Below are 27581 nucleotides of genomic sequence, written 5' to 3'. Positions count from 1 at the left end.
TCTCTTACATATGGCAAAGCTCACATTCAGTGAATTTCATTAAGTCCATTCTCATCTGTTTGTCCAATGAAGTACTACTCTCCTCTTTATCCTTTTGAATATAGTTTGTTAGTCTTTGAGGTGCAGGGGTGCCTCAAATTCACCATTAATCTCAGTGCCCAGGTTCATCTAGTAGTTAATTAGCTGATCCTACTGGGTATAGAGCATGAAACCTCCTCTCATCTCACTGCCAAGAGTGAACAAATCTAGCCAACTAAAGCACCTATTTTAAAGCGTCTCTGCTACAGCAATGGTTATCTAATATTATTTGGTTACAACATGTTACCTAGACAGGGGTGCAATTTAGTAAGCAAAAGTAAACAATCATTCAACCTAAATGTCTCTGAGACTTAAAGCATAGGCACCAAAAATGTCACTTTTTATGGAAAAAAATCTTTATTTTGTAAAAAGTATTATTGAGTATAATCTTGAACAAGTACAATGATAAGCATTGAATAAAAAGTACCCTGCTTTATAAACTTATTTTTAATAGTGAATACTGCTCATTGAAGACAGAAATTTGTGACAGAATTTAAAACATGTAAGCATAGACACACACAACTAAATAGTTGTGAAAAATAGAGGATTAATCAAAATATTCTGTTTAAAAATATTAATTTCTAGTTATGTGCAATTTTATGCATGAAATAAGTTATAATTAGAATGTCTCTTCGGTGGTCGCTTCCAAAAATCAAATACTAACTTTAGTTAAAAAGTTAACTTCTTTCAAAGTATTTCCCAAACTTCACTATTCAAATTAAAATAAAATATTTTGATTCAGTCCAAAGACATGTTATGTAGTGTTATTCCAAGAAATCTTTTTATGATGTACACATAAATCTAATGGAAGAGTAAGAAAAGGCAATCTAAGAAAGAAAACAGTTCAATTAAATGAGAGTCAAAGTGTGATAGTATTGCCTCCCTTTTTCTCCTGCCCATTGTTTCTTTTCAGTGTCTTTGCAGCCTTGAGAGTATCCTGTAGGTATTTCTTGATCTACATTCTCTCAAATCTCCAGCAGCTATGAGATAGCACCAGGAAGCAGAAACATTACCAGACAGTAATATCTAAGCCCAAACCACCTCCCCCAGTCCTAGACTGAAATAATATTACTAAAGTATCCTGGGTCTGTAAACTATTTTAGCAACAGAAAATTTCTCTAAGTGATGATTTTGCTGAAATTTTTGTTTTATTTTTTTGTTTGTGGATCAGACCTGGTGATGCTCAGGAGTTATTCCTGGCTCTGCACTCAGGAATCACTCACAACAGCACTCAGGGAGATGCTGAGAATAGAACTCAAGTCAGCCATGAGGTACACACTGTACTACTGTTCTGGCCCCCTGCTCAAATGTTTTGTTGTCATAATGCCAATCAATCAACCATTAAAAAAGAATTTTTTTGAACCTGAATTTACTATCCACAGATAATCATTTCAAAGTTGGGTAAATGAGATATAATGACCTAAAAACTTTAATAAACTCTCTACTTCACACAATTAGTATTCCACCTATCATTCTACATAGAAACTGTTTTCACCATTAACATATCCTAACATATCAATAAACATTGCCATTTATCACATCAAAGAGGTTGGAAGCAGCAGGAGGCAAAAACATGTATGGAAATCAGTTTCTGTCAATTAATCTGGCTCTGCCTATTCTCAGTCTGCAGGACCAAGGCACTGGGGTCTTCAGGTGCTGGTTCTGGGATGGAGGGTATCCCGGGAGTGCAGGCAGTTAAGGAAGGCCTGGTAGCACACAGTGGAGTCCGCTTCAATTTTATCACTCGATGTGGGGTGGCCCTGTCTGAGGGCATGACCTTGGCTGGAGGTGGGTGTGTGGCTCCATTTTCAACACCACTGGCCTGAGGTGTCGAAGTGCTCACTGGAGACAGGGCTTTCAACAGGGTAGAACTCTGAGTTGACTTGGCACTTGGAGATGGGTTTGCAATGGCCCGGGACCCATCATGTAGTGTCGAAGACACTTTGACTGAAGTCGAGTTCTTGACTTTAATTTGGGTGCTGGTGGAAGGGCCCAAAAACCTGACTGGCTTAGGACCAGTCTTACAGTTCACACCTTCTTCCTCTTCATTGAAAGATACCAGGCGCCTGGAAATACAAAAGGATGTCACAGTCAGTATCCACAAGTTCAGTCCCTAATAAAAACTCTCTGAAGATTGGCTGTGTCCTAGTACTAAGAAAAAATACTTCTGAGGCTGGAGCATTTGCACAAATGGGTAAAGTATTTGCCTTGCATGCTTCTGACCTGGATTTAATCCTTTCGATGCCATATGGTCCCCAGAGTCTGCAAAGATTGATTTCTGAGTGCAGAGTACTGGGTGTAGCCTCTCCACCCCAGCCAAAAAAAAATGAAATACAAATTTAAAGAAATACTAATTTAAATGTATTTAAGTATAAAATAAAAATCACAGGGGTATGGAGAATAATTTATAAAATACCCTGTAGGGGGGCCAGAGAGATAGCATGGAGGTAAGGCGTTTGCCTTGCGTGTAGAAGGTCGGTGGTTCGAATCCCAGCATCCCACATGGTCCCCAGAGCCTACCAGGGGCAATTTCTGAGTGTAGAGCCAGGAGTAATCCCTGAGTGCTGCCAGGTATGATCCAAACAAACAAACAAACAAACAAACAAAATAAAAATACCCTATAGGGGCCAAGAGCGGTGGCGCAGAGTGGTAAGGTATCTGCCTTGCAGGCGCTAGCCTAGGACAAACCAGTTAGATCCTCTGGCGTCCCATTTGGTCCCCCAAGCCAGGAGCGATTTCTGAGCCCATAGGCAGGAGTAACCCCTGAGTATCAGTGTGGCAAAACCAAAAAAAAAAAAAAAAAAAAAAAAAAAAAAAAGAAAATACCCTATAATAAAAATGTGTGACTGGGGGCCGGGCGGTGGCGCTGGAGGTAAGGTGCCTGCCTTGCCTGCGCTAGCCTAGGACGGACCGCGGTTCGATCCCCCGGCATCCCATATGGTCCCCCAAGAAGCCAGGAGCAACTTCTGAGCACATAGCCAGGAGTAACCCCTGAGCGTCACAGGGTGTGGCCCAAAAACCAAAAAAAAAAAAAAAAAAAATGTGTGACTGGGACTGGAGCTATAGCACAGTGTTAGGGCATTTGATTTGCACGTGGCCAACCTGGGAACAGACCCGAGTTTGATTCTCGGCATCCCATATGGTTCCCAGAGCCTGCCAGGAGAAATTTCTAAGCACAGAGCCAGGAGTAACACGAGTGCTGCTGGGTGTGCCCCCTCCCAAAACAAAAAAGCACAAAAAAAGTGACAATTTTTAGAAAAAGGAGTTCAGAATAAATCACAGGAAATTTAAAATATTGAAGTTTAATTAATAAGGGGACCAGAGGAATAGAAGAGAAGACAATTGCCTTATACATAGCCAACTTAGGTTCAATCCCTGGAACCCCATATGGTCCCCTAGCCCAAATAAAAGTACTCTAAGTGCAGATCAGGAGGAACCCCAGAGTACTCTTGAATAGAGCACCCACAAGAAATAAAAATAATAAAGTTTAACCAATAAATACTGGAACTATTACTAAGACAGTAAGGGATTTAAGTTTGAGGAGGGAAAATGAGCATATTTAGGATCACTGTGTCCACCAATATTTTGGAGGATAAGGGGATGGGTTCTCGGGGATGGTGGTTTTGGGGTCTGGGGGTCCTTCCAGAAATACTTGCAAAGCAGGCCAGCAATTCAATGTAAGGGCACTAAAATTGGGTTCTGTAGTGCCAGATATATCCAGGCCACCCCAGAAGCACTAGGAGACCATGAAGGTTGCACCTGGCAATGCTATAAGGGCTATATGATGTCAGGGACCAATTCAAGGTTTGTACTTTACCTTGGTACTGTTTCTCTGACCCCTCACCCAGTAACTTATTAATCAATTTTTTTTTAAGTACCAGAGATGGAGATGGAACCCTGGGCAGGCACACTCTACCACTAAGCTACACGTAGGTTACCACAAGTATTTTGAGTATCACAGACTTTCCCCCCAAAAAATGCTATATAGCCAATTTTAGAAAATTAAAATATGTATATTATTTTGATACTTAACCCTTAATAAATTTTTGTTTGGATGGTAAGACAGAATATTCATCTAGAAGGTAATTAAGTAAAGTATATTAGGTCAAAAACCATCATGCAATCTCCCTTCAGAAAGGCAGTAAAATAAAATTTAAAAAAGGCAGTAAAATGTGGGCCACAGGTTCATTTTAAAAATAAAAATTAGGAAAAAAATAATAATTAGGGGACTGGAGTGATAGCTCAACAGGAAAGTGTTTGCCTTGTACACAGCCACTCAGGTTCGATCCCTGGTATCCCATATAGTCCCCAAAGCCTGCCAAGAAAGATTCCTAATGCAGAGGAAGAAGTAACCCTTGAGTGCTGCCAGGTGTGGCCCAAATAAACAAACAAAATAATAAAAATTAAGGAGATCAGAATGATAGCACAGGGGTAGGGCACTTGCTTTGCACACAACTGACCTAAGACTAAAACTCAGCACCTCATGTGGTTCCCTGAGCCTGTCAGGAGTGATTCCTAAAGGAAGAGCCAGGAGTAACTGCTGAGTATCACCAGGTCTACCCCCTCCTAAAGTAAACACCAAATAAAAAAATAATAGGGCTGGAGCGATAGTACAGCAAGTAGGGCTATTGCCTTGATGTGACCAACCTAGTTCAATCCCTTGCGTTCCATATGGTTCTCTGAACAATGCCAGAAGTAATTCTTGAATGAAGAGCCAGAAGTTACCCTTGAGCACAACCAGGTGACCCCAAAACAAACAAACAAAAAATATCAAATAAATTAGGGCTGGAGCAACAGTATGGCAGATAAGGTGCTTGCCTTCCATGCAGCTGACCCCAGTTCAATCTCCAGCATCCTATATTGTCCCCTGAACCTTTCAGGAATGATTCCTGAGTGCAGAGCCAAGAGTAACCCCTGAGCACTGCCACTGTGGCCCCGAAACATAACAATAATGAAAATAAATAATAATAATAATAATCTATTGCAAATAACCTCTTCCGAACTGGGGCCATGTGACGGAGGCTTCCAAATAAAGGTCGTTCTTCCAGAGTCCAACACTCTATCAACTCATAAGGCACACGCCAGTAGCTAACACCTGGAAGGGGGAAAGACACAATGATGAGTGCTGCTGTTCATTCCAACATTATCGAACAATACTCAGAAACAATTAAGCTCTTACCTCCATATGTCACTGGGTGGTGCACACATGACCAACACATGGTCCCCAGAGCCTACCAGGTGTAATTTCTGAGGAAAAAGCCAGGTATAACCTGAGTGCCACTGGGTGTGCCAAAAACACAGGAAAAAAAAGTCATCTTGGATATAGAGCAGGTGGAGTGCTCGACTTACATATGGTCAGCCTAGATTTGATCCCCATCCCCATATGGTTCCCTGAGCCTGCCAGGAGTCCAGAGCCAGGAGTCAGCTCTGGGCACCACCAGATGTGACCGACCCCCCCCCCCCCAAAAAAAAAATCTTGGGGCTGGAGAGATAGTACAGCAAGTATGGTGCTTGCCTTGCATTCAGGCAACCCAGGTTTGACCCCCAGCATTTCATACAGTTCCCCAAGCACTGCCAGGAGTAATTCCTGAGTGAAGAGGCAGGAGTAACCTGAGTACTGCCCGATACAGCTCGAAGACCAAAAAATTTTAATTAAAAAAAAAAAAAGAAGGGGATTCAGAACATAAAAACCGGCCGGCAGACTGCTGCAGAAGCTGGATTCCCTGCTTGGGACATCAGGCGGGGAAAAGACACGAATCTAAGCCTGCGCAGAGGGGCCCAACTGTGAGTGTGAACTGTAAATATCTGTCTACTGTCCTCTTGTGTGAAACTCTTGGGAGTGGAGCAAAAGAGGCTCCAGAAATCTGCTCTCCCTATCCCGGAGGCCATTTCCAGGGCGGGATTCAGAACATAAAAACCGGCCGGCATACTGCTGCAGAAGCTGGATTCCCTGCTTGGGACATCAGGCGGGGAAAAGACACGAATCTAAGCCTGCGCAGAGGGGCCCAACTGTGAGTGTGAACTGTAAATATCTGTCTACTGTCCTCTTGTGTGAAACTCTTGGGAGTGGAGCAAAAGAGGCTCCAGAAATCTGCTCTCCCTATCCCGGAGGCCATTTCCAGGGCGGGATTCAGAACATAAAAACCGGCCGGCAGACTGCTGCAGAAGCTGGATTCCCTGCTTGGGACATCAGGCGGGGAAAAGACACGAATCTAAGCCTGCGCAGAGGGGCCCAACTGTGAGTGTGAACTGTAAATATCTGTCTACTGTCCTCTTGTGTGAAACTCTTGGGAGTGGAGCAAAAGAGGCTCCAGAAATCTGCTCTCGCTACGCGGCCGTGCGCTCCTTCTAAGAAAAGAACACCATTGCAACAATAAGAAAAAATCACAATAAGAACTGTGCTATATCAGAGAAGCAAGCATTTCTCTCTGGACTGTCTTCTCTGTTGCATGCTCAGGCCTAAGATTTGACCCAGTGTGAGGCTTCATCCACGGAGGACTCCCCTCCCTTAGAGGCAAGCCAGCCCATCCAGAAAGGGAGGAGCCAGAGGAGTGTGCTGCCTACATCATATAGACAATGAATACCACCACAACACGTAGAAAAACCCACAATACAAGTGTGACAATGGGGAAACAACGCAGGCCAGCATCAGACATAGAGAATGAAGATGACAATTCTGAGGACCAGATAATGACTGAACAACTAATCAACCTCTCAGATAAGGACTTTAGACTAGCAATATGGAAGGTGCTCAACAGACTCCAAGAAACCATGGATCGAGTTGAACAGAACACTAATAAGAACCAAGAAAATATGAAGGCAGAAATGACAAAACTCCAAACTGAAATAACATGTCAACTAACAGGACTGAAAAAGTCAGTAAACGAAGTGAATGACAAAATGGATAAGCTCTGGGACAGGGTATCAGAAGCTGAGAATAGACTTGGTGCTGTGGAAGATGAGATACATAACAATTCCATACAGCAGGAGAGATTGGACAAAAAACTTAAAGCAAATGAGCAGACAACGGAAAAATTAGTCAAAGAATGGGAACAGATGAAAATAGAAGTCTATGATAAGATCAACAGAAACAACTTAAGAATCATTGGCGTCCCAGAGACCCAGGAAGAAAATTCCCAGGAAGAATCAATGGTCAAGAACATCATTAAAGAGAAACTTCCAGAGCTAAAGAATATAGGTGATCAAATCCTGCATGCTCGAAGAGTACCAACCAAAAGAGACCCCAGAAAAACCACCCCAAGACACATCCTAGTCACAATGACAAATCCCACAGATAGAGATAGAATTCTGAAAACAGCAAGATCAAAAGGGGAAATTACATTCAAGCAAGCCTCCTTGAGATTTACAGCAGACCTGTCACCAGAAACACTCAATGCCAGAAAGCAGTGGTGGGATATTGTGACAAGACTGAATGAAATGAATGCTTCACCCAGAATACTATACCCAGCAAAACTCACTTTCCGGTTTGACGGAAGAATACATGGTTTCACTGACAAAAAGCAGCTCAGAAACTTTACAGACACAAAACCAGTCTTAAGAGAAAAACTGAAAGACCTAATTTAAGACAAGACTAACCAAAAGACACCAAATTTCGATATAAAGATGGCATTGAATCCCAGGACAATTCTTTCTCTCAACGTCAATGGTCTAAATGCACCAGTCAAGAGACACAGAGTGGCTAAATGGATCAAAAAACTCAATCCAACCTTCTGCTGCCTACAAGAAACACACCTGAATAGTCAGAACAAACATAGACTCAAAATAAAAGGCTGGAGAAAAATCATCCAAGCAAACAACACCCATAAAAAAGCTGGAGTGGCCATACTAATATCAGATAATGCAAACTTTATACTCAGGAAGGTTGTAAGGGACAAAGATGGACATTTTATATTAATCAAGGGGTATATAGAGCAGGAAGAATTCACTCTCCTAAACATATATGCACCAAATGAGGGGCCAGCAAAATATTTAATACAACTGTTGACAAATCTGAAAAATAATATCAATAACAACACAATAATTGTGGGGGACCTTAACACGGCTTTGTCAACACTGGATAGGTCAACCAGACTGAAACCCAACAAGAATATACTAGACCTGAGGAGAGAAATGGAAGAAAGAGGCCTAGAGGATATATATAGGACACTCCACCCCCAGAAACCTGGATACACATTCTTCTCCAATGTACATGGGACATTCTCCAGGATAGACTACATGCTGGCACATAAAACATATCTCCATAATATCAAGAGGATAGAAATTTTGCAGACTACCTTTGCTGACCACAAGGCTCTGAAATTATTTGTGAATTCCAAAGGGACTCAGAAGAAAAACATTAACACCTGGAAGTTAAACAGCCTCATACTCAATAACCAGTGGGTCCGAGATGAAATCAAGGAGGAAATCAAAAGGTTCCTGGAAACAAATGACAATAAAGACACAAACTATCAGAACTTATGGGACACAGCAAAAGCAGTACTGAGAGGAAAATTTATAGCTTTGCAAGCACACATCAGGAAGGAAGAAGGAGCTTACCTGAGTAGCTTAATGACACAGCTAATAGAACTAGAAAGTGCTCAACAAAAGGACCCAAAAATAGGAAGACAGAAGGAAATAACAAAGCTGAGAGCAGAAATCAATGAAGTGGAAACCCAAAAAACAATCCGAAAGATCAACGAAAGCAGAAGTTGGTTCTTTGAAAAAATAAACAAGATTGATAGACCACTGGCAAACCTAACAAAGAAAGAGAGAGAGAGAAACTTGATAACTCGTATTAGGAATGAAAAAGGAGAGATCACTACTGATATGGTAGAGATTCAAAGGGTAATCAGAAACTACTTTGAGAAACTCTACGCCACTAAAAATGAGAACCTGGAAGAAATGGATAAATTCTTGGACTCTTATAATCTTCCACGGTTGAAGGAAGAGGATGTAGCATATCTAAACACCCCCATCACCATTGATGAAATCAAAACGGTAATCAAAGGTCTGCCGAAAAACAAAAGCCCAGGCCCAGATGGATTCACTAATGAATTCTTTCAAACTTTCCAAGAGGAACTACTACCAATCTTGGCAAGACTCTTTCATGAAATTGAACAAACGGAAACACTTCCAAATAGCTTTTATGAAGCCAACATCACCTTGATACCTAAACCAGACAGAGATGCTACAAAAAAAGAAAATTACAGACCAATATCGCTGATGAATGCCGATGCAAAGATCTTCAACAAAATCCTGGCAAATAGGATTCAATACCTCATTAAGAAGATCATCCACTACGATCAAGTAGGTTTCATCCCAGGAATGCAAGGCTGGTTTAACATCCGTAAATCCATCAACATCATACACAACATCAATAACAAGAAAAATAAAAACCACATGATCATATCAATAGATGCAGAGAAAGCATTTGATAAGGTCCAACACCCATTCTTGATCAAAACTCTCAGCAAGATGGGAATGGAAGGAACCTTTCTCAATCTAGTTGAAGCCATCTACCACAAGCCAATGGCAAATATTATCCTCAACGGAGAAAAACTAAAAGCCTTCCCTCTAAATTCTGGTACAAGACAAGGCTGTCCTCTCTCACCACTCCTATTCAACATAGCACTGGAAGTACTTGCTATAGCGATTAGGCAAGAAAAAGATATCAAGGGAATTCAGATAGGAAAGGAAGAAGTCAAGCTCTCACTGTTTGCAGATGACATGATACTCTACTTAGAAAACCCTAAAGACTCCACCAAAAAGCTTCTAGAAACAATAGACTCATATAGCAAAGTGGCAGGCTTCAAAATTAACACACAAAAATCAATGGCCTTTCTATACACCAATAGCAATAAGGAAGAAATGGACATTAAGAAAACAATCCCATTCACAATAGTGCCACACAAACTCAAATATCTTGGAATCAACTTGACTAAAAATGTGAAGGACCTATACAAAGAAAACTATAAAACTCTGCTCCAAGAAATAAGAGAGGACACGCGGAAATGGAAACGCATACCCTGCTCGTGGATTGGCAGGATTAACATCATCAAAATGGCAATACTCCCCAAGGCATTATACAGATTTAATGCTATCCCTCTAAAGATACCCATGACATTCTTCAAAGAAGTGGATCAGGCACTTTTGAAATTCATTTGGAACAATAAACACCCTCGAATAGCTAAAGCAATCATTGGGAAAAAGAATATGGGAGGAATTACTTTCCCCAACTTTAAACTGTACTACAAAGCAATAGTTATCAAAACAGCATGGTATTGGAATAAGGACAGGCCCTCAGACCAGTGGAATAGACTTGAATACTCAGAAAATGTTCCCCAGACATACAACCACCTAATTTTTGATAAAGGAGCAGGAAACCCTAAATGGAGCAGGGAAAGCCTCTTCAACAAGTGGTGTTGGCACAATTGGATAGCCGCTTGCAAAAAATTGAACGTAGACCCCCAGCTATCATCATGCACGAAGGTAAAATCCAAATGGATTAAAGACCTCGATATCAGCCCCAAAACCATAAGATATATAGAACAGCACATAGGCAAGACACTCCAGGACATTACAGGCATCTTCAAGGAGGAAACTGCACTCTCCAAGCAAGTGAAAGCAGAGATTAACAGATGGGAATATATTAAGCTGAGAAGTTTCTGCACCTCAAAGGAAATAGTGCCCAGGATACAAGAGCCACCCACTGAGTGGGAGAAACTATTCACCCAATACCCATCAGATAAGGGGCTAATCTCCAAAATATACAAGGCACTGACAGAACTTTACAAGAAAAAAACATCTAATCCCATCAAAAAATGGGGAGAAGAAATGAACAGACACTTTGACAAAGAAGAAATACAAATGGCCAAGAGACACATGAAAAAATGCTCCACATCACTAATCATCAGGGAGATGCAAATCAAAACAACGATGAGATACCACCTCACACCCCAGAGAATGGCACACATCACAAAGAATGAGAACAAACAGTGTTGGCGGGGATGTGGAGAGAAAGGAACTCTTATCCACTGCTGGTGGGAATGCCGTCTAGTTCAACCTTTATGGAAAGCGATATGGAGATTCCTTCAAAAACTGGAAATCGAGCTCCCATATGATCCAGCTATACCACTCCTAGGAATATACCCTAGGAACACAAAATACAGTACAAAAACCCCTTCCTTACACCTATATTCATTGCAGCACTATTTACCATAGCAAGACTCTGGAAACAACCAAGATGCCCTTCAACAGATGAATGGCTAAAGAAACTGTGGTACATATACACAATGGAATATTATGCAGCTGTCAGGAGAGATGAAGTCATGAAATTTTCCTATACATGGATGTATATGGAATCTATTATGCTGAGTGAAATAAGTCAGAGAGAGAGAGAAAAACGCAGAATGGTCTCACTCATCTATGGGTTTTAAGAGAAATGAAAGACATTCTTGCAATAATAATTTCCAGACACAAAAGTGAAAAGAGCTGGATGTTCCAGCTCACCATAGGAAGCTCACCACAAAGAGTGATGAGTTTAGTTAGAGAAATAACTACATTTTGAATTTTCCTTATAATGAGAATGTATGAGGGAAATGGAGAGCCTGTTTAGAGTACAGGCGGGGGTTGGGTGGGTAGGAGGGAGACTTGGACATTGGTGATGGGAATGTTGCACTGGTGATGGGTGGTGTTCTTTACATGACTGAAACCCAAAAACAATCATGTATGTAATCAAGGTGTTTAAATAAAAAAATAAAAATTAAAAAAAAAAAAAAAAAAAGAAAGAAAGGGGCCCGGAGAGATAGCACAGCGGCGTTTGCCTTGCAAGCAGCCGATCCAGGACCAAAAGGTGGTTGGTTCGAATCCCGGTGTCCCACATGGTCCCCCGTGCCTGCCAGGAGCTATTTCTGAGCAGACAGCCAGAAGTAACGCCTGAGAACCGCTGGGTGTGGCCCAAAAAAACAAAAAAAAACAAAAAAAAAAAAAAAACAAAAAAAAAAAAAAAGAAAGAAAGAAACAGGCTGGAGCGATAGCACAGCGGGAGGGCGTTTGCCTTGCATATGGCAGATCAAGGGTGGACCTAGGTTCGATCCCTGGTGTCCCATATGGCCCCCAAGCTAGGAGCAATTTCTGAGCGCAGAGCCAGGAGTAACCCCTGAGCATCACCGGGTGTGGCCCAAAAAACAAAAATAAAATAAAATAAAACAACGTCCAGACGCTAATATTTACAAATGTACTTAGGTTATAAAAATATTACCAAATTTCATCCACTGGTTTTATTTAAAATTAGATTTTTTGCTATAGTTTGCATATAATAAAATTCAATTAAAATTAATATTTAATTATAGTTAAGAGTTCATTTGTTACAATGTGATTAGCATTTATTATTTTATGTACACAGTTACCACACTCTCAACACCCACTTTTTATTGAATAAAATAGAATCTAGGGCCTCACACATGCAAGGCAAGTCTGCATCACTGAGCTATATCCCCCACCCATAAAATTCACCTATTTTTATATTGTTTTGGGTACATACCTGAAGATGCTCAAGGGTTACTACTGGCTCTGCATTCAGGAATTACTCCTGACAGTAGTCAGAGGACGACAAGGGATACCAGGGATTGAACTTAGGTCAACCATGTGCAAAACAAGTACCCTATCCAACAACCGTCTGTCCTGGGTCAGCTGAGTAAAAGGCAAATGCCCTATTGCTGTACAATCTCTCTAGCCCCAACATTATGGTAATGGTATGGTCATGAATCTTCCACAACTACAGTATGAGATTAAACTGATTTTTCTAATCAATGTAAATAAGTCCTCCATACTGAGGATACTATTTTCCAGTTAATGAACTATTACTATTTTCCAGTTAATGAACTATTTTTATTCCCCACTTATTTATTTATTTATTTATTTATTTATTTATTTATTTATTTATTTAGGTTTTAGGTCACACCCGGTGGCACTCAGGTGTTACTCCTGGCTCTGCACTCAGAAATCACTCCTGGCAGGCTTGGGGGACCACATGGGATGCTGGGATTCGAACCACTGTTGGTCCTGGGTTGGCTGCTTACAAGTCAAACGCCCAACTGCTATACCATCCTTCTGGCCCCTATCCCCCACTTTTTTATTTTAAACTCAATATTTAAATATTATTAATTAGTAATTTAGTGGTATCAGTTATTTAGGTAACAAATATTGAAATAATATTAGCTTAAATTTAATCATATCCATGGCCAAGTAATGGCACAGCTGGTAGGGCGTTTGCTTAGCATGCAGCTGACCTGGGATTTGATCCCCCAGCTTCCCATATGATCCCCTGAGACGGCCAGGAGTGATTTCTGAGCACAAAGCCAAGAGTCACCCCTGAGCACCATCAGGTGCGGTCCTAAAAAACAAAACAAAAATTTAATCACCTATATCTATGTCTTTACTGTTTCTTAAGCTCATCACTTCTTACTAAGAAATCAATTGTTTAAATTTACTTTTAGATGATTATTTTGTGTTTATAAAAAAACTGGTATTATATTTATCAATATACTGTTAACATTCTGTTTTTCCCAAGTATGCTTCTCATACTCTTCACTGATATTAAATATTTCTTCTTTTTGCTTTTGTTTTTGGGCCACCCCCAGCAGCACAGAGGGATTAACTCCTGGCTCTGCATTCAGAAATCGTTTTTCCTGGCAGACTCGCTCCTGGGACATATGGGATGAGGGGATTGAATCTGGTTCGATCCCGGGTCAGCAGCATGCTAGGCAAACACCTACCACTGTGCTATCACTCCAGTTCCAAATATTAAATATTTCTTATAACAAGCTAATTTATTCTTAGGGCTCGGTCTTATTCTCTGCATCTATTCTTATACCTGGTTTGTGTTATAGATCTATGACATGATTTGTCAAATAGAATTAGACTGTATTTCTTAGGCTGACAGTGTTACTAATCTCTCTGATTTGTCATCCCAACATGCCCTTAGTTATTTTGACTGATTATTCTTTCAGAGACTTTTTAATTTTTGTTGTTTTATTTAATCTTTTTTGCAGGACTGTGATTGACATCACTATTAATGCTTTTTATGCATACATCATTCAAAAATCACCCAAACACCCATCACAAGAATATCCCCTGCCCTCTTCGAAGGTTCCATAGATCTTCCCTTTCAACACCTAACCCTCCTTCATACAACTCAGTTCTGTGGTCCAAATCTACAGTTCTGTTGCTTTTGACCCTTCATTGCTTCCTGTGTATCTTTAAATCCCACAGTAAAGGAGAGATATTTATTCCTTTCCTTGATTTGATTTTACTTAGATTGGCACCTTCTAGTTCTATTGATGCTCAGCAAATTGCATGATTTTGTCCTTTCTTACAGATGCATAGTATTCCATTGTGAATATATAGCACAACTTCTCGTTCCCTTTATCCATAGTTGGGCACCTGGGTGTCCATATCTTGGTTATTGTATTAAGCATTGTGATGAACATAGGTGTGCATATATCCTCAAAGGACTTTTTAAAGTTAATTTCAAGATTCTCACATAATTCCATTGATATTTTGGTAGTTATTATGTTAAATCTATAATTTCATCTAAAAACTAAAATCTAGAATATTCAGATTTCCCACTCAATAATAGTATGCCTCACCCTAATAATCCTTACATCTATGGTTTTAATGGGTGAATGAAAAAAATGAATGCATATATTCTAGAAGCATCCTTCTTATAAAAAGCAAGCATTTCTTGGCAGGAAAATTCTGTTCATGTTTTTTTATGCTATCATAAATGGGATTTCCCCTATAATTTTTTTTGTTTTGTTTCGTTTTTGGGACACACCCTGTGACACTCAGGGGTTACTCCTGGCTATACACTCAGAAATTCCTCCTGGCTTGGGGGACCATATGGGAGACGGGATCAAACAGCAGTCTGTCCTAGGTCAGCAGCATGCAAGGCAAACGCCCCACTGTGCGCCACCGCTCCAGCCCCTATAATTTTTATTTTATTTTATTTTAGGGGGAGGGCACACCCGGCGGTGCTCAGGGATTATTTCGTGGCTCTGTGCTCAGAAATCGCTCCTGGCAGGCATGGGGACCATATGGGATGCCGGGATTCGAACCAACATAAGTCCTGGTCAGCCACTTGCAAGGCAAATGACCTACCGCTGTGCTATCTCTCAGCCCCCCCCATAATTTATTTTTTTCGGCCACACCCATTTGATGCTCAGGGATTATTCCTGGCTAAGCATTCAGAAATTGCCCCTGGCATGGGAGGACCAAATGGGATGCCAGGGGATCGAACCACAGTCCTTCCTTGGCTAGCGCTTGCAAGGCAGACACCTTACTCTAGCGCCATCTCACCAGCCCCATAATTTTTAAATACTTTATCATAAATAATCTGCATACTGTTGTTCAAAATCCTTTCTCCTTCCAAGAGTTCTTTTGCTTACTAATATTTCCTATTTTATGGCTCTCCACAGGCCTTCCAGAACTTTATTAAATAACAATAATGACCCATCACAAACTCTTTAAAGTCACAATGTTTTGTACAAGTCAGTGATGCCAGCTCACTTCTCCAGCTTCCTGAGTCAGTGAATCAACAAACAGACCAACATAGTTCCTCGCAGTCATGGGGGACAAAATGAGACACAGAATACGACTGGGTTTGTATTTCAACCTAAGTGAACATCAAATAACTCTAGAACAAGACACTTAAAAAGGGAAACATTGCTTTTATTATACTTCATCCCATTGTTTATTATATTCTATCCCATCTGCTCAAGAGATATTTTGGGAGGGTGGATCACATTAAAAATCTATATGATTTGTAATATTCATCTCTACCAGATTTCAAAATCATTGGAAGTGTCTTATTTGTCTTTAGACCCAAATTTTGTGCTTGCAATTAACATTTTAAAAAGCCTGCTTGTTAATTGGGAAAAAATGGTAACAAAGAACAGCTAATGCTGTGATTCTTAAGATATAAGCTTGTGGGGCCAGAGAGATAGCATGGAGGTGAGGTGTTTCCCTTGCATGCAGAAGGATAGTGGTTCGAATCCCAGCATCACAGATGGTCCCCCAGACTTGCCAGGAGTGATTTCTGAGGGTAGAGCCAGGAGTAATACCTGAACACAGCTGGGTGTGTGACCCAGGGGGAAAAAAAAAAAACTAAAAAAAAAAAATGTATATATATAAGCTTGTCCTTTCTGAAACTCAACTTCCTTATAAAAAAAAAAAAGGTAAAATAAAAAAAAGACGAATACATGCAAGTTTGTTTCAAGACTAAAATATGTGAATATAAACCACTTATTACATTGCAAATGAGACATTACTACCAACACATGCAGTATGGTAAAAATAGTCGAATTGTACAGTTAAGGATAACATTTTTTGTTTTGTTTTGTTTTTTTGGGCCACACCCGTTTGATGCTCAGGGGTTACTCCTGGCTAAGCGCTCAGAAATTGCCCCTGGCTTGGGGGGACCACATGGGACACCGGGGATCGAACCGCAGTCCCACAATCTTCCTTGGCTAGCGCTTGCAAGGCAAACATCTTACCTCTAGCACCACCTCACCAGCCCCTAAGGATAACTTTAATTATTAATTCCTAAGAGTTCTTTAAACAGAATCCTCAGTATTATTTTAATTCCTTTTATAAATATGTTTTAAAGGGCTGGAGTGATGGTAGAGCATTTGACTTGCATGAACCAACCCTGGTGCACCAATACCGGAGGAACCCCAGTTTAATTCCTGGTATCCTATATGGTCCTGAGCCAGCCAGGAGTAATTTTTGAGTGCAGAGCCAGGAGTAACCCCCCTGAGTGCCACCGCTGGGTGTGACCCCAAAACAACAACAATATGTATATGTGTATATATATATATATATATATATGTATATATATATTTTATGTTTAACCTAAAAGCATATCCCCTAAGACAACGTTATGAACACTATATGTGCTAAGAAGCCTCTCTGTTTAATTAACCCAATAAACAAAACAAGCAAATGCATTTTAGGTTACTAAATTATAATTAAAACAACTGAAACTTAATTTTAAATCAGCTACCTCAGTTTAGTATGTGCTGACAAATTCCTTGACCCTCACAAAGAAACAGTCTCAAAAAAATGCACTATTTAAGCTTACTCTATCTGTTAAGGAAGAATCTACTTGCTGCCATGAAATAAAAGAATTGTACTGTACCTTTTCCTTCCCAGGCATCAAAGGCATCCATCATTTTCTTCAACTCTGCTACTGAATAATAGCTCCAAATGTACTGAACATTATTTCCCGCCTCTCTAGAAATTGTGCAAAAATAAAATTTACTACCAGGGTATGACTATATAAAAATACACATTACATATCATTATGCCATCAAAATAATGTATTTTTTAACAAATTGACAATAAATTATTGCTAATCAAAAATAAAATATGTAGACACAAAATAGTTGTTCTGTGATTTTTAAGCCTTTAATTTAAGGCTTAAATAGATATACTGTATATTATAGCATATTCATATACTAACCTACCTACACTTTCCATCTTTAAACTGTGATGTTTATTAATTTCCCAATATACATCATACAGATCATCAAGTACTTAAAATTAAATTTTATTTAAAAAAAAAATTACCTATCTCTAGTAACATTAGAAAATATTCAACTTTGGGCCCGGAGAGATAGCACAGCGGTATTTGCCTTGTAAGCAGCTGATCCAGGACCAAAGGTGGTTGGTTCGAATCCCGGTGTCCCATATGGTCCCCCGTGCCTGCCAGGAGCTATTTCTGAGCAGACAGCCAGGAGTAGCCCCTGAGCACCGCTGGGTGTGGCCCAAAAAAAAAAAAAAAAAAAAAAAAGAAAATATTCAACTTTGACTATAACTTTCAAACACTTTGCCAGGTACTTTTGTATCTTACCTAGAAACATTTGATTGACAAGAAACTGAGAAAGCATGACATATTTAATTATGGAAAGAAGACAACCACACATTAGTAATTAAGATATGCTTTCAGGGACCGGAACTATAGCAGAGTGGGTAAGGCATTTGCCTAGCAAGCAGCCAACCTGGGACCAACCTGGGTTTGATCCTTATATCCCATATGGTATCCAGAGCCTGCCAAGAGTGATTTCTAAGTACAGAACCAGGAATAACCTGAGTGCCGCCAGGTGTGGTCCAACCCCACCCCCAAAAAAGTATATGGCCTAAATCAATAGCACAAGGAACCTAGAAATAATGTGTGCTAAATGAACTGAACATCAATATTATAATAATTCCCTATAGAGTCCGGAGAGATAGCATGGAGGCAAGGTGTTTGCCTTGCATGCAGAAGGATGGTGGTTCGAATCCTGGCATCGAATCCTGGTCCCCCAAGCCTACCAGAAGCGATTTCTGAGCACAGAGCCAGGAGTAACCCCTGAGCGCTTCTGGGTATGACCCAAAAACCAAAAAAGAAAAAAAAAAAAAAAAAAAGAATTCCCTATAAAGATTAAGTCACTGAATTTGAAAGCAGAGTGGCACAAGGAAACCTTTCCTCAGTTCTCAGAACAGCTCAAAAACAACAGGGTAGGGGCAGGGCGGTGGCGCTGGAGGTAAGGTGCCTGCCTTGCCTGCGCTAGCCTAGGACGGACCGCGGTTCGATCCCCCGGCGTCCCATATGGTCCCCCAAGAAGCCAGGAGCAACTTCTGAGCGCATAGCCAGGAGTAACCCCTGAGCGTCACAGGGTGTGGCCCAAAAACCAAAAAAAAAAAAAAAACAAAAAAAAACAGGCTAGTAGGAGGGCCCTGAGGGCCACTCAAGTGGACTCCTAACTCCTTCCTACTGATTGTAGTCATAGTAAAAAGCCCAAACATGGCAGTTGGCCAGTCTTGTCTTCTCTTTCTTTTAAATAAAACCTCTCAGAAGATCATAAAACCAATTCCCTACACCTTAGGGTATTTGGATGAGGGGCCTCTCAAGCAATGCAGAGGAACTAGAAGCCACTCAGTGCATTCAAAGTCTAGCAGTACAGTTCAGTGCTAGCACCCTAGCAGTGTGGTGCTGCTCAGTACAAGGACCAGACCCTTGAATTTGGGGGTTTGAAGTGGAATGTAGTGCCAGAAATTGAACTTAAAAAGTCCATGGGACCAGTGAGATAGCACAGCGGTAAGGTGTTAGCTTTGCACGCAGTCGATCCAGGATAAACGGTGGTTTGAATCCTGGCATCCTATGTGGCCACCAGTGCCAGGAGAGATTTCTGAGCACAGAGGCAGAAGTAATTAATCCCTGAGCGTCACTGGGTGTGACTCCCCAAAAAGAAAAAAGTCCAACATATGCAAGGCATATGCTTTAGCCTTTTGACCATCTCCTTAAACCCAGGCATCATTTTATATACAAAAAATAGACATAATTATAAATTCCTCATAACAGGCCAATCTCTAGTTACCAGCAATCATTCCATCTGCTGAGAAATGAAGATGGTTTTTTCCAGTCAAACATAAAATTCATTTACTAACACCTCAGTAAAAAGAGCAACACTTTTTGTTCTTTTTATATTTAAATATAGACATACCTTTTAAAAATGCTTTTACTGTGAATTCGTCCTCCCAGTTGCTTATCAATAGCATCTGTTCCATCCATTTTGGTAGCATAGACACCAATAATTCTACTCTCACAGCTTGCACCGGATGTGCTAAGATAGTGGAGAACCCAAACTGTTGGTTTATTGCAAACTAAACCATACGAATCACAGAAGTCTGATAAAGCCTGAAGCAAAAAATATATATAAAGTTTGAATTTAAGCCTGGAGTACAGTAAAATGAGTTTGCACTACTACTTTCATGTAAAGTTTCCCTTTCAGTCAGTCAAAAGGGAAATAAAAAGGTTATAAATTTCAGCCTGGTCAACATACCTTAAAAACAAAACAAAACAAAAAACCACCATGCATTGTTGGGGCTGACAGGAGAATATCACAAAATAACACACACTATCCAAAAACTATCAAGGTTTTTCTGACTGGAAAATATAGAGAAACCTTTCCACACTAAATTATAATTTAGTTTCTCTTAGCTCAGCTTCATCAACATTTTTTTCATAGAGGAATTAAACATTAGACCCTTTCCTCCACATTTCCTCTCAATTTCTCATCTGACTCACTTTCCTTTTACCTGCTACTGACTAGTCCTATGGCTGATGTTTCTAACTCCAAGTCCAATTATGGATCAACTAGATTAGTTCGTTATTTTAAAATGAAGACTTATCAACTCAATATACATTTGTCTTTACTCATTAGGCAATGATCCACCCATTTGCTCTTTCACATGTATATCAAGTATGCTAAAGTCCTAAAGATACTAAGTGCGCAAGAATCCTTCTGGAGTTTACATCTAATGAAGAAGTCAATAATCCAATAAGTCATCAATGCACAGGGTAGTATGTGCTGCCTATCCGTGGACTGGCCAAGTGATAAGGGGAAAGAGGAGAGTTTCCTGAACAAGGCAGAGGGAAGGGCTGAAGGACAGAGCTTCCCTGAATAAAATTATATTGGCATGACCACACCAAGGACAGACACATTTGATTGTCTTATTTATTGCATTATCCCCAGTACCTAGAATAATACCCGATACAAAGGAGAAGCTCACCATTTCCTGACTTCATGTTGCTAACTCCTAAGCTGGTTATTAACTTTACTTGTACATTTCTGAGAATGTCTAACTATATTACACTGTCCAAGGACAAGGTACACTGCATTTTTTTTATGTCCCATGCTCCTAGTATGGTGATCCATGCCACAAACATTTGACATAAATGTGTTCTGGCTGGCAAAATGAATGTACTACTGCTAATTTCTGATCAGGCATTTGGGACCCCTTCTGAAGATGTGCAAATAGCACCATAAGAATGCCTAATAGACACTTTATAAATTGAGCAAAACACACAGAGCTAGGCAAACTCCTGTCAGAGATCTGCAGTCAAGTCAATGCCGCCAAAGCTGCTCTCCTAACAACCAGCCTCCAGCTTACTCTACTAACCACCATCTAATTCAAAGCATTCAAATCAATCCAAACCAGATTTCCCCATCCACAACTAACTGAGAGTAAAAAAATATTTCTTGTCCAAAGATACAATTACTAGAAATATAATGCATATCAATAAGATATAAACAGACAACGAAGTTATAAAACTGCCTAAAAAAATTCTGTGTTTGCTTCACCAGCACATATAGAAAAACTGAATACACAGAAAAATTAGTCTGGTTCTATGCACAGAAATTCACACAAATATAAAAAGTGCTCCATGCCAAGATGGATTTAGCTCCAAGTACTGATATTTTAACTTAGTAACAAACTGCTCTGTTCACGGAATGAGGTATAAGATGTCATTATAAGATATTTTATGGGGCCGGAGAGATAGCATGGAGGTAAGGCGTTTGCCTTTCATGCAGAAGGTCATTGGTTTGAATCCCGGCGCCCCATATGATCCCCTGAGCATGCCAGGAGCGATTTCTGAGCATGGAGCCAGGAGTAACCCCTGAGCGATGCCAGGTGTGACCCAAAACCAAAAAAAAAGATATTTTACACAATTATCATGACCAGTCTTTAAATAAAATCATTACATTAAACAAAGTATAACCACTATGCCCTCACATTCTCAATTTTAAAAGAATATCAAGAGCAGAATAATTCTACAAAATACCATCATAAAGTGTTAAATCTTCAAGTGAGTAATAAATACTCCGTAAGTCTTAGAGTGGTAATTAAGATAACTTTTCAAATAGCTTTTAGGTTTTAAAAAGATTAGTAAGAAATGTGTCTTCGAGCCCGGAGAGATAGCACAGCGGCGTTTGCCTTGCAAGCAGCCGATCCAGGACCAAAGGTGGTTGGTTCGAATCCCGGTGTCCCATATGGTCCCCCGTGCCTGCCAGGAGCTGTTTCTGAGCAGACAGCCAGAAATAACCCCTGAGCAACGCCAGGTGTGGCCCAAAAACCAAAAAAAAAAAAAAAAAGAAATGTGTCTTCAAAATTTATTTTAAAATAGCTCATTGAAGATTTATGTAACAAGACAAGATATGAAAATACATAATGCTTGATGCATAATAAATGTGTATATATTAATATGTGCATACACATGTATATTAAAACTTAAGAAAATGCCAAGACCTTTTTAAGTTCTATATTTGACCTTAAAGAATATGTCTCCATTTCATTAGCCAAGTGATCAGACAGGCAGTATGGATAAGGAATGCCAAAATAATCAGCCTCTTCCTGTAAAGCAATTCGGGTCTGTTCATCCGTGGGAATATGAACTTCTCCATGAAGATAATCCAAAAGGTATTTAAACAACTGTCCGTCACGGTCAATAACGCAAGCCCCTAGAAAACATTCAGTTGAAAAATGGATATCAAAGGCGTAAATACCAATCATTGCTAGCTTTTTCTTCCAATTAACACTCAGATAGGAAAGTAATGTCTCAAGAACCCCATATTTAAGATCCCATAATCCATTTCTTCTAATACAGAAGCAACAGTGGGTTCAAGGAGTATCCAAAAGTTGTGAAAAAAAAACCTCACTTACACTGCAGAAGTTTCTTAACAATCAGTAATAGGTTCAGTTAACCCCAGAGTTCTTGGGGAAGAGCACCCCTCAAAAAAACCAGCCCTTGGGATAGTACAGTAGATAGGGTGCTTGTCCTGCATATGGCCTTCCTAGGTATAATCTCTGGTGCTGGAGGCAGATTCTGTCCTACAGCCATCAGTGGGATTTCAATGAGTCCACTTCAGGGAGAGTGGGTTGCACGGGCGGCAAAATATGAAATATAAAATAATGAAACCACACAAAATAAATTGTATGAGGGCCCGCATTTTCAATAGACGTGAGACAATTTTACTATTCCATGTTGGTAACATATATATGTCTCTGGTATAAAAGGCATTTTCGGGGCCGGAGAGATAGCACAGCGGCGTTTGCCTTGCAAGCAGCCGATCTGGGAGTCCCATATGGTCCCCCGTGCCTGCCAGGTGTAAACCCTGAGCATAGATGGGTGTGGCCCAAAAACCAAAAAAAAAAAAAAAAAGGCATTTTCATGCTGACAAAAGCACGGGAGTCTTAGAAGGAGGGACAGCTGGCCCTGAAATATATGTATCAAAAACTAGCCAATACAAATGAAAAGAATCCCCAGCTAAAAGGGAGGAAGTAACATAAGGAGAAGGGGGTGTTCTAGTTTAGAAAGGAGGCTCTTATGACAAAAGATGAAAAACTTGTTTTGCTACAATTTTGTAGCTGGCTGAATAGCAAAAGACAAGAAAGATAGAAAACTGTTTGTTTACCACCTGGAAGCTGAAGCAGGTTACAAGTAGCTGGCTGGACTTGTCTCTGAGTTACAATTTTACTTTGCCAGGGGGGAACTTTTTCAACATTTTGGTGCTGAAAATTTCCCTGAGCATACACTGACTGAGGGCAAATTTTGGCCTATAGTTTTGCAAGGGAGACAAAGCCATATAGTAAGAAATTGTAATGTCACAATTATGTCATGCATTTCAGAAATATTGCCAGTAATCCAAGTAGGGGGTATAATTAATGTCCACCAACGGGCCTGCTGGCTAAAATATTTCTTGGGGGAATATCAGCTCACTGCTCCAGGAAAGTCAATAGACACATCTGGCGGGCCAATATTCCCCTAAAATGGAGATGGCTATGCTGCATGGCGTGGCACTCTGGTATTCCACAGTGGATACGGTATTCCATATGGTCTCAAGGCACTGTGTGCCATGCACACAAGCCTACCCTAGTATTGCCAAGTGTAGCTTCCAAACAAAAATACCCAGCCCTGAAGTTTCTTCTGAAATACCAGTTTTCAGTTTGCTGTCACAGATTGTCTCGTACTATTTCTACAGCCCTATACTTCAGTTCATACATGGCTGCATGACTAGACAAGGTGGAGCAAGGTGGGATCAAGTCCACACTGACAGTAACTGCTCCATCTTATAGGAGAGCAATTTTTTTCCAAAAAAAACTTTCACTCAGAATGAAAGATAAAATATATTTAATGCCAATATATTTAATCAACCTCTACCTCTTTGCCCATGGTGCTGAGGGTATGTTAATAACTTTCAGTACATGAATTAAACTACATTAGATCAATTTCCCTTTATACAAACTTACCCTCTCACTTCTTGTCAACTTTGACAGCATCAGAGATTCTAGAAACATCTATTCAATTTCTGTGTACGTGATAAATCTCCATGTATTTCCAATTATCTTAGTAATATACTAATCTAATATATCTTGATGTCATTAGGAAAATCAAAAAGAAAAAAAACTGGGCTCAGATTTTAATATTCAGACTCATGCTTAGAGACTTTCAATACATACCTGAGTCATCTGTTTTTAGAGGAAAACGGCCACTGAACATAGATGCCAACATGGAGTCCTTGAAGCGGCACAAAGATGAACGTCTCGCTGTGTATATACAGCCACCCACATTCAGTCGAAGGATCTCCAACACCTCTTCTGCCTTATGACTTTCCATTGCTTCCATGATATCTGATTTTTTGCCTGCAAAATTTCGTAATTGCAAAATGATGGCGGTCTGATCCCCCTCTGTAAAACAGGAAAGACAATAACCATGATGGTTCTTTCCAACACTGTTCCAAAAGCAAATAAAATAAACACATTTATGAAAGGACTTGAGATAAGCTCAGCAGCTATAAAACTTTGGCTCAGAGGATTCTGAAAGGATAATGAAGTCTTAGTAACCAAATTAGAGCTGCTGAAGCCACTGTTTAAAGAACTAAACAAACAGATGTGTGGTCTGTCACATAACAAGCAGATGCAAGGTGTGTTTATGATCTGAGATAGGGACTTAGTTTTTTAAAGTCTGAGGAAGCTCTAGACTACAGATGGGAATGTAGAATGTGATGGCCTTGCTTTAGCATGTATAAGCTCTGGAACATTGAATAAATGTTTCTCTACCTGTTTCTCTCAATTACAAAATGCAAACAGTGACAGTGTCTGCCTCAAAAAACTACCAGAACTAATTGACAAACATAAAATCTGGAACAGTGTGTCTCCAATTCAGTATTTAATAAATGATAAATCTGATGCAAAATTATATCCATTTCATCACAAGATATCTACTGAAAGACTTGATCTGAAGATGTAAGGAAACGAGAACAGAAAATAATAAGAAATGTGATTAAGTTAGGAAACTAGGGACTACCTATTTCTAAATCAATTCCTGGCTTCTTCACTCTCAATATGGCTGAAGCTTTAGGCAAGTTTTAAGGGTTTAATGTCCTAACCCATTCTGAAGACCGGACAATTGCTCAGGGTCCTTCTTTGAACGTACCGTAGCAGTGATTTCAAAGGTGCGTCCATTGTGGAGAGCCCTCACTTCCTAGCAATTGCACAATGGCTTTCAGGATGCTTAAGTCCAGTAACCACAGCAAACTACTACTGAGTACTCAACCAGAAACTGTTCGGAGAGGCTCCCAGTTAAGGCAACCCCAATGAAAGAGTATATAAACTATTAGGTAGACCATCGTGGGCCAATAAGGTCGGCAGAAAGAAACCATTCTAAATCAGGTCCAGCTTTCAAAACTCATCATTCAGGCACCCCCGGAGTTGCCCAGATATCCTAGGTGCAGCCCCCCAATGTGTTTCCGTCTGAGAGCACAACTCTGAAGCATGGGCTAGCAAGTAGTAGTTCAAGGAATCCCATGCAGTCCCGCAGTCCTCAACAGATTGGGGTGCAATTTTACTACCTGCATGCCTCCCTTCTAGAAAACTCTAAAATAGACTTTGCATCTCGGATCTTTCTTCTCTCAGGTGTTTAGTCCCAATTTGGAACTGTCAAGTCCAAGAGAGCAAGACCTACATCCCTCTTCCGAGGAGGTGGTTCCCCAGTGGAACCCCAGGAGTCTACAACACACCTGAGCCCGAGTGGACAGTAAACACCCTCCCCTGCTCAGGGATATGGGGGGGTGGGGGTGGGACACTGAGCACTGTCCCATGGAGCCAAATTTCTTGCTGCACCCCGCAAGGCCTCCCTCAGCACCGCCATCACCCCAGTGCAAGGCTGCTGGCCCGCCATTGGCCTCAGGAAGCATCAAGCTAGGGGCTCTGGAGGAGCGGGGAGGGGGGGCTTAGGGGCTCCCCCACTCCCTTCGCTTTAGGAGGAAAAGACTGAGGGGCCTTCACCCCGGGACCCGCCTCCGAGGCAGCAGGGGTGGCCGCCCCCTCAGGAGAAAGAGGCTCCGAGGCGCGGGCCTGGGCCACCCACATCCACCTCCATCCCCGAGTCGGAGGCGGCGGGGGCTCGCCCGCGGTGGGTGCAGAGCAGCGGGGGAGCCAGCCGGTCAGTCCGCGGCGCCCACGGCTCCTCGGGGAGGAAAAGCGCCAAGGGGCGGGGCGGGCGGGGCGGCCCGGGAGAGGCCCCAAGCCTGCGCCTCCTCACGCAGCCTCGGACCGACGCGGCCGGCCATCTCCCGGGCCTACGACCCCTCGTCCCGCGCCCCACTCCGGGATCCGGGCCTGAGCGGGCGGTGGGCCACCTGGACTGACCTGTGGCCCTGCCCTGCCCTCGCCACCAGCGCCGGACGACGCGAGGCCCGACGCGGAAGTGAGAAACTTCTCCGCGACTCGTCCCGACCCCAGCGGCGCGGCGCCCCCGTGTGGCCCGGGCGTCGACGAACCGCGTCTCCACGGAGACAGCCCGAAGCTCCGCTCCCGACCCCTCAAACCACACCCTCCGCTGCACGCTCCGCCCCGGAAGCCAAGCCACGCCCTCACAACCCCCCACCCCGGACGCCAAGCCACGCTCCCATAACAGGTTCCGGACGCCGAGCCACGCCCCCACACCCTGCTCCGGACGCCGAGCCATGCCCTCCACAGCCCGCCCCGCCCCGGAAGCCAAGCCACGCCCTTACAACCCGCTCCAGACGCCGAGCCACGCCCTCCACAGTCCGCCCCGCCCGGAAGCCAAGCCACGCCTCCATAACCCGCTCCGGACGCCAAGCCACGCCTTCCACAGCTCACCCCGCCCCGTCCGCCAAGCCACGCTCCCATAACCCGTTCCATACACCATGCCTATACCTCCACGGCCGCCCCGACCCCAGACGCCAAGCACGCCCTCCACGCACCACGCACCACGCCCCAGAGCCGGACACGCCACGCCCTCAAAATGTTCCTACGTCAAGCCCTAGACCCGGATTCTGCACTCTCCGGTCACCAAGCCACGCCTCCCCAACGGGCCCTCCCGTTCTTGACGCCAGGACACGCCCCCGGACGCCCCGCATAGCAGGAATTCCTTTACTTAAAGAAAATCGAGAGGATTATTGTAGTGGTGAAATATGGGGTATTGAGGCCGGAGAGATAGCACAGCGGTAAGGCATTTGCCTTTGTTGCAGAAGGACGATGGTTCAAACCCCGGGTGTGACCCCCCCCAAAAAAAGAGAAATATGGGATATTGTCGTTCTAACAAAAATCCCAAGGTTGGCATAGTCCTTTGGGATAAAGAATTTAGGTTGTTCAGA

The 27581-nt window shown here is 41.8% G+C and overlaps 3 protein-coding genes across 3 annotated transcripts in view; 1 reads left to right on the top strand and 2 right to left on the bottom strand.

The window, feature by feature from the left end:
• CLK1 (CDC like kinase 1) overlaps window positions 1-27581 on the bottom strand; it is a 747223-nt gene that overhangs the window by 144435 nt on the left and 575207 nt on the right. The window lies entirely within an intron of this gene.
• On the bottom strand, window positions 996-25265 carry KCTD18 (potassium channel tetramerization domain containing 18). The gene is made up of 6 exons (XM_049773267.1): window positions 24421-25265; window positions 22210-22421; window positions 19623-19816; window positions 17276-17370; window positions 5071-5173; window positions 996-2144 (listed from the first exon to the last, which is right to left on the bottom strand). Exons 1-6 carry the CDS (start codon window positions 24584-24586, stop codon window positions 1673-1675), a joined length of 1242 nt encoding a protein of 413 aa, XP_049629224.1. The 5' UTR covers window positions 24587-25265; the 3' UTR covers window positions 996-1672.
• SGO2 (shugoshin 2) overlaps window positions 25459-27581 on the top strand; it is a 34359-nt gene continuing 32236 nt past the window's right edge. The window contains exons 1-2 of the mRNA XM_049772919.1: window positions 25459-25547; window positions 26223-27403. Of these exons, the coding sequence (XP_049628876.1) occupies window positions 25459-25547; window positions 26223-27403 (1270 nt within the window). The remainder of the gene's footprint in view (window positions 25548-26222; window positions 27404-27581) is intronic.

The sequence above is a fragment of the Suncus etruscus genome, chromosome 5 (assembly GCF_024139225.1).
Source record: "Suncus etruscus isolate mSunEtr1 chromosome 5, mSunEtr1.pri.cur, whole genome shotgun sequence".
Taxonomy (NCBI): Eukaryota; Metazoa; Chordata; class Mammalia; order Eulipotyphla; family Soricidae; genus Suncus; species Suncus etruscus.
This window is presented reverse-complemented; position numbering and strand designations above follow the sequence as displayed.